Genomic DNA, 7,407 nt, shown 5'->3' with positions numbered 1-7,407 from the left:
CAGGTGCTTGAAACAGGTGAATATTTGCCTTTTCATGCGCATAAGTAAAGATAGGCTTGCAAAAATATTCTGTACACGCGTAAAACAACGCCTAGGTTTAAAAAGTTAGGAACACCGGTGTAGGGAATATAGCATGGAATGTCACGCTCTACGTAATTTATGTGGATTAAAATAATGCTCACGACAATCACTAAAAGATCATTTGCGATCGTTTGGTGTGAACTTAATAAGGTGCTCGCGTACCACCTGGGAGGCCTTCGCATACCATAGTTTGGGAAGCACTGATTTAAACTAATCATCAGAAACAGAAATCATACAAAAACTACAGATCGTATGGGAGCAAATAAAACACGATTGTTTACCAACAATCTCGTTTGTGATGGAACAATCGTAATGGTTTATCAAAGGTATTCTGACGTAAATAATCGTTACATTAACATGCGTAAATCTGCAACAATGTTTCCTCTGTTTATATTAATTTAGATACGTCTTTTTAATAATGTAGTGTTAGTTTTAATTTACCGCGTAAAATAGGATATATATTCGTGTGCACAACCAATAAAGGGAGTGTTTTATCGCGTCAGAGATAAACGTGGACTAGACGTAAATATGACAGCCCCCTTTTGAACGCGCTGGTTGCGCCACTGATAGAAATGCTTTGGTAAATTACTAGAAATTTATTTTAAGTGTATAGGCCTATATATTGCATAATGACCTTAATAATACTGTGGAATCTAAAATCTGTGTGATTTGTTAAAATTTGTAAGAACAGTATAATGTGAGACTTGAGTTATGAAGTACAAGACTACATGTTCTTGTGTCAACACACATTGGTGCTCTTATGACTCATACTTTCATTGTTATTCCCTTTTTACACAATCACACGATATGGTTCGATTGATTGCAAAATCTAAAACTCACTTTTAATTGTTCACATTTTCATTTCTCAACTCTCTGTATAGCCAGCTGTTCTAGCAAGTCCAAATTATGTTCTGTCTAGTAAGTTAGGTCCAAACTTATAATGCTGTGCCAGTGTACCTGTACGAATATAAGCTTAGATAATAACTTCAGTCAGACCTTGTATAATGTTCTGTAGACTAGATATTGATTATCTCGTATTGTGTCAGTGTAACAAGTAGTTAAATGCTCTTATGTTTAAAACAGTCACTACTCAAACACTCATGTGCTTTCCAGCAGCTGTTATTTCCTATTCATTGTCAGTTTCTGTGAAATTTTTTTTTTAACAAGGACTCCCATATTATAACTACCAGTCTGTGTGAGTGTTTTTAAATCTTTGATCTTATATTACGAAGTAAGTTCATCGTGGCCAGTATTGCCCCAGGCAGTGTAATGTGAAAAACTTTACTCTGTAGCTTACACTTGAATAATTATTTTCAAAAATGTTGGTAAACAGGATGTTTTATTCTTTTTTATTAAGTAGTTATCTACAGTTCAGATTTTTTAGGTTGTAGGCGTGAAGCATTTTTGGTTAATGATTTCATTTAAAGGCTTATTTACTGCAGTTAATTTCTAACATGTCGTGGTCTAGTTTAATAACAGTATAAGCATCTTTTCCAAAATTATTAAATTCCCTCCGCATATAATCCTATTCTGAGCATTTTTTTATTTTAAAAGGTTTATTTTACATTTCTCTTTTTTTTTTCTTAAATCTGTGATAGTACAGCATCCTTGGCATTTAAGTTTTGTCTGAGAAACGTATTGTTATTCAAGTCACCACGTGTTATATTGGTAATATTGGTAAGACATAATTTGAAGTGTTGTGGGAAAGGCCTTCTGTTTAAACATGATGCAAATGAATGAGAAACCAAGGACCTGGAGGAAAGCTGGGGAAACTAGAAATGGTATTGGGTTAATTTTTTGCTATTTCTCCCATTAGGGATACTCGAAATATTATTTTGCAGCTTATAGCCTCAAATAGTATATATATAAAACGGTAATTTTATTCCAATACTTCATCTGCCATTCAGCAAGACTTTATTAAGGTTTGATTTTAGAATAAAATTAATGTTTTATATACCAGGTGAGTCTGAAAAGTGATAATATGTACTATTTTTTGTTTAATTTTATTAAAATTTGATTACTGTTTGTAAGGAAAGACAGAGTTATAACTGAGTTTTAGTTTCAATGTCATAAAGAGCTTTTATTTTTTTAAAGTGCTGTTTAAATTTAAATTAATATACTCTGTGGCCTGTTTAAATAAAACAATTAATCATTATAATTTTGACTTTTGTAAGTTAATTATTGGTATGTGCCCTTAATTTTGTTAAACTAGCTAAAGTTAGCTCAGTAGGTAAAACTAAATGTGTGGAATTATAACAATTTACAAATACATGTTAGATGTTACAGTTTGTTCTTCTGCAGCAAAACTGTGGCCCACTTTATTATACAATGGGTTTTAATTAATTACTCACAGTACAAATTATTTTATTACAGTTTTTGTGTCAATACAGGTTTCGCACAACTTTTGTTATCTGAACCGTTTTATTGTATACCCCATTTCCTGATCTATCTATTGTTAAGCACATACACACATTGCCTCTATGTTAATACATCAAGCATTATGCGCACATCGTACAGTCCTTCCTGTATACCACAGTGCCACGTTGCATAAAGGTTCGGACTTGATTCATAGTACATAGAGCACACAAACTGTTTTATTTGATGAAAATAGGTTTGTTTATTTAGTCACAGAATTCTTGCGTGATGTGACACTTACAAATGTTTGAAAACAGCCTAAAACGTTGTGTGTCATCTCATGGATCATGTTAGTCAGAACAGTTATGTACACTGTTTTTGTAAAGCTTCAGTAGCTTAAAAGTAAGTCTATTATTGTGGTGTAGTTCGTAAGCTTACGCTTTTGTTAAAACAACAATATAAAAGCAGAAATAAGAGTTGACTGCAGGTTTTATTTAATAAAAAGCCTACACAGTTTACAGTTAGTGCAATATAATTAATATAACATGCCAAGTGCTATTCTTAATGAATCCGGCCAAATTCGATGTAAGTTGAATAGTTGAATCCTTGGCTTGTTTCCTTTTTAGAAAACTTTTTCTTTTTAGTAGACTGTTCTAATGGGCTTTTGGTTTTTTGAGAATGTCAAGGCAGTTTTATTGTCATGTCCTGTACAAAATTACACACTTTCCAATATTACAAAGTATTAAAGTAATATCGACTTTGTACTTGAAAGTGGTAGTTTGTATTTGTAGAAAGATATTGTAGGGTCGGAAGTCGGAACATTTGTCATGTTTGCTTCTTTATTTTCAAAGTAATATTGTCAGTTCATTTATCCAATTTGTGTGTTAGGTTAAAATGGGTATTATATACTCCGGAAGTCTGGCCTTGTAGTTCATAAAATCTTTAAGCTAAGTCTTTATTTTAAGTTTACTAATCAATAACTAAAAGACCTATGTTACAGTTGATTTGGTTTAACTTTTAGGAATGTGTATTTAATCTGCCTTCTTACACACCAAACCTGCGGTGGCAGGGCAGACAAGCCAACTTTTATCAGTAGGACAGTAGCCCCTATTAGAAAAGAAAAACAAATTTGATATTTTCATAATAGTGCATCTAACTATCCAAGCTTTTCTACATTTTAAAAACTGTGGCCCTTATGTCTACCAAGTTTGCTTTATAGATTTAAAGCAAGTTGTGTTATTCTCATATACCTTACATAGGTGGCCAAACATTTGTGGTTGGTTCATCATCTGTTGGAAGTAGATTAGCTGGGGATGATCCAGTTGGGAGCCGTCTCGCATCTGCTGGTGTAACAGTCAATACACAGTCAACACAGGATAAAAATAAATCACCAGTTTATAATCCTCATGCTCCTCTTGGGTTGAGCAGATCAGCCTCCAAGTCAATGGGTAATGGTGATACTGTTTTATAATGTGTGAAGTGCATGTGAATGAATTAAGACCAGCGGCTTCCTGACTTGTAATATATCTCATTATAAGTTTAGATGAGAAATTAAATTAGTACTTATCTTAAGTTTTTGTGGATTTTTAAATTTGGCTTCAGCATGCAATTGAATGTAATGTAAGATATCAGCTTCCAGTTGTATTCTTACTAAAGCTTTTTTATACTGCACTTTTACATGGGACTTAAGTGTTAGCAATGCTAACTTAGCAAGCAACCGTTCAGTTATCAGTGTTATAAATAAGAAGCATTATTTGTATTTGCAAATCAGTATGATAATTACCCTTATCATGCATAATGTGTTTATATATCCAATATGTTTCTTTGTGCTTTAATATTTAATCTAAATCAGATCTGTGGCTCAGTTTAATTAAGTATCAGTGACGTGCAGTGTTAACATCCTTAAATCAATGAATCGATTCAAATGTAACTGAACCTCATCTATTTCCAGGGTTTGGTAACACCATGGATACGGCCAACACAACATCAAGAATATCAAATCTAACTTTCCAGGACGTTCAACAAGCTGCAGCTGTTAAGGCAGAGACGATTAAAACATGGAGCGTTAAGACTTACAAGGTATTTTATAAATGGCTGTTTTGAGCAATTTGTAACATATTCTAAGGTATATATACTATATTTTTCATAAATGGTTTGCCATTTTTAAGCAGTTTCTTATATAGTCAATACCGAAGTTATATAATTTTCCAATTATCCACAACACTTGCAAAAAGTGCTGTTCAATTTAAAATTCAAATTTTAATTACTGGGTATAAAGTTAAAGAAGTATTTTATTATTTTTAATTTGAGAATGTTTAGATATATCTGACCTGATGTTGTTCTTTGACATTTAACAAAAATAAGAATGCTGCATTTTGAAAAGATGAATTATTCATTCAACATAACAGACTGTAATTAACATTTTGCCCCTTATGCAATCTGTTTTATGGTTGTGTTGTATTGGAACTTTTGATTTGAATGACTGTACAACATAGTTGGGCTAACTGGGGTATAGTATTATAACATGCTCTTGTTTTAAAGTTTTAACATTAATTCTATTACCAGCCTAGCTGCTATATTAAACACAAATGTAATCTACAATACAGTGCACACACGTTCGCAATACACGTTGTTGGTGTATATTTTTAAGATAATGGGCTAACTCTTGCCTGAATCTCACGGTAAGGCCTTACCCATATAGAATTCTATTTAATGGGGGTGAGGTCCTGTAGCGTGGCACGGCATGGCGCCCAAGATTTAGACCAGAACCCTTATAAAATACCACATATGTTAATGCCGATACAACACATACAGTGTACCAAGCAAATACTTTCTGAGAAACTCGGCCGAGGAACAAAAACTGTGGATCTTGAGTTAGAAGCGAAAATCGAAATCTTAAGAGACACAAAGAGAAAGTGGGTTACATTAACTATTCATTAGTTGCAAACATCTGTGTGTGCTGTGTTTGTATGTATATATGTGCTTACTATGTTAATGGGGTTGACTAACTAAAGAGAAATATTGTTACAGATATAAAATAGGATAATTTAAATTAAAGTAGTGTATTGTGTATAAACTTAACTTTTGGTTAAAACTGGCATTTTTACATGTATCGTATGTTAGATCTTTTATTACAATACCACCCCCAAAAACCAATAAACATTATGTTCATTCTATGGCTTTATCTTAAGTAGTTACGTTGTTTGTATAGTTCCTTTATTACAATATCTCGGCAAATATTTATTTAAGCGCAATTATATTTCACCTTGTTCCATTTGGTATCCTGTTTTTTTTTCATTCTTAGTTTTAGCTAAAGCACGAAATACATAACCAACAAAAATTAAGTTGAATGAATTGTATTCTTTTGGATATATATTTTGAATGTTATTTTGTTTAGAGGCGAAAGTTTTTGCCTAAAATTATTTTTTGAATGATTTGAATTCATTAAATAGGTATGAGAACCTGCTTGCATTGGCCAGAGCCCTTGCCACTCACTTCAGCAATATCATCCAAACCCAGAAAGTGCTTGGTGAAGCATTTGCTGAGCTCTCTGCTAAATCACAAGAACTGCAGGTAAATGGTTGGACCTGTTTTTATGTTCTGTATTAATCTTTTGGCGACTTTTTTGGGAGTTCCGGTACAACTATGGCCTAAATCTCAGTTCCCATGGCATGTCACGCTGTCACCTCACCCACATAGAATGGAATAACATAGGTATATTTAATATGTTTTTGTTGATATTTTTTAGCATGAGGTATCAGAAACTGAATGAAAACATTTTGTGTCATTTCACAAGTGATGTCTCAGTCACCACAGTTTCTTTACTCTGTTATTCTTCTTGTTATATATCCAAACCTAAACTGCTAAACCTATATATATACTTTTTTTACCTTAAGACAGGTGAATTTGCAACAAATGTTTGCAAATTACTCCAGACCTGCTGAAATAAAATGAATTATTTTTTACAATAATCAACTGTTTTGAGTAGTAAAGTGCACTTTTTTCCTAACAAGTACTCTGCTTATGTAAATACAAATGATGATAATTAGTAGTTACACGGAAACACATTGTAATAATTGATGTTTCATGTTTAGGAGGAATTCCGTTACAACTCAGAAACGCAACACGTTTTATCCAAGAATGGAGAGAATTTATTGGCTGCTGTCAACTTCTTTATAAGTGGAGTGACCACACTTTGTAGTAAGACAATGGAAGATAGTCTTATTACTGTGAAGAGATACGAAGCATCAAGGTAACTATTTGGGTAAATTACAGGTCATACTTTAAACAAAATACAAAAATAACTCCCTACAAAGTTAAATATGTGTTATTACTTGGCAGTGGGCATTAAGTGTATGATACAGAACACTCATGTTATACTGTCGGCCGTTGCCTCACCACGTAAGGATAAATACCTTACATTACCTGCACTATATGTTGTTGCTGCCAAGAGTATGCATTGTTAGTGAGAAAGAAGTTTTCCGGCAGATTAAGATTATAAAAACAAATACACCAAAAGACTTCTTTCACACTTAAATAACATTTAATTTTTATTTATGTGTATTACAATTTTGTTTAAAATCCACAGATTAGAGTTCGATGCATATCGAAGTGAGCTTGAGGCTCTAAACCTTGCACCAAGAACTGAAGCCAATATAATGAAACAAGCGGTGGCACAAGGTGCATTCAACAGTCACAAAGCAAATTATGATAAACTACGATCGGATGTTGACGTGAAGTTGCAATTTCTGGATGAAAATCGAGTGAGTTTCGTTTTTTTTTTGTTTTTTTTATAAGCTATTAAAATATCCTACAAAAGCAAAAGAAAACTTTACAATTTTTGGTGGTGGGTTTAAGGTTGGTTTTGCTTTAAAGGCCAGTACTGTTTTTAAATGGTGGGTAATTTAGAAAATTAATTGCTGGGAATTTTTTATCCAGGCCTAACTGTAAGCTGAAAATGTTCCTATCGGC

The 7,407-nt window shown here is 32.9% G+C and overlaps 1 protein-coding gene across 4 annotated transcripts in view; it reads left to right on the top strand.

Moving 5' to 3' along the window:
* The first annotated feature begins 1,399 nt into the window (after window positions 1-1,399).
* Window positions 1,400-7,407, top strand: part of LOC100182817 (arfaptin-2-like) — a 7,620-nt gene continuing 1,612 nt past the window's right edge. For 2 of the 4 annotated variants that reach the window (XM_018815393.2, XM_009861062.3), the window contains exons 1-7: window positions 1,541-1,862; window positions 3,696-3,884; window positions 4,388-4,515; window positions 5,251-5,351; window positions 5,889-6,009; window positions 6,531-6,688; window positions 7,025-7,199. In XM_018815393.2, coding sequence (XP_018670938.1) covers window positions 1,805-1,862; window positions 3,696-3,884; window positions 4,388-4,515; window positions 5,251-5,351; window positions 5,889-6,009; window positions 6,531-6,688; window positions 7,025-7,199 — 930 coding nt within the window. In that variant the 5' untranslated portion in view covers window positions 1,541-1,804. Of the gene's footprint in view, window positions 1,407-1,540; window positions 1,863-2,688; window positions 3,022-3,695; window positions 3,885-4,387; window positions 4,516-5,250; window positions 5,352-5,888; window positions 6,010-6,530; window positions 6,689-7,024; window positions 7,200-7,407 lie in introns of those variants that run through there. The other 2 variants (XM_018815394.2, XM_002127041.5) reach the window with 2 other exon arrangements.

This window comes from Ciona intestinalis, unplaced genomic scaffold (assembly GCF_000224145.3).
Source record: "Ciona intestinalis unplaced genomic scaffold, KH HT000071.1, whole genome shotgun sequence".
Lineage (NCBI taxonomy): Eukaryota > Metazoa > Chordata > Ascidiacea > Phlebobranchia > Cionidae > Ciona > Ciona intestinalis.
The sequence above is the reverse complement of the archived record's forward strand: the minus strand, read 5'-3'. Positions and strand labels throughout refer to the sequence as shown.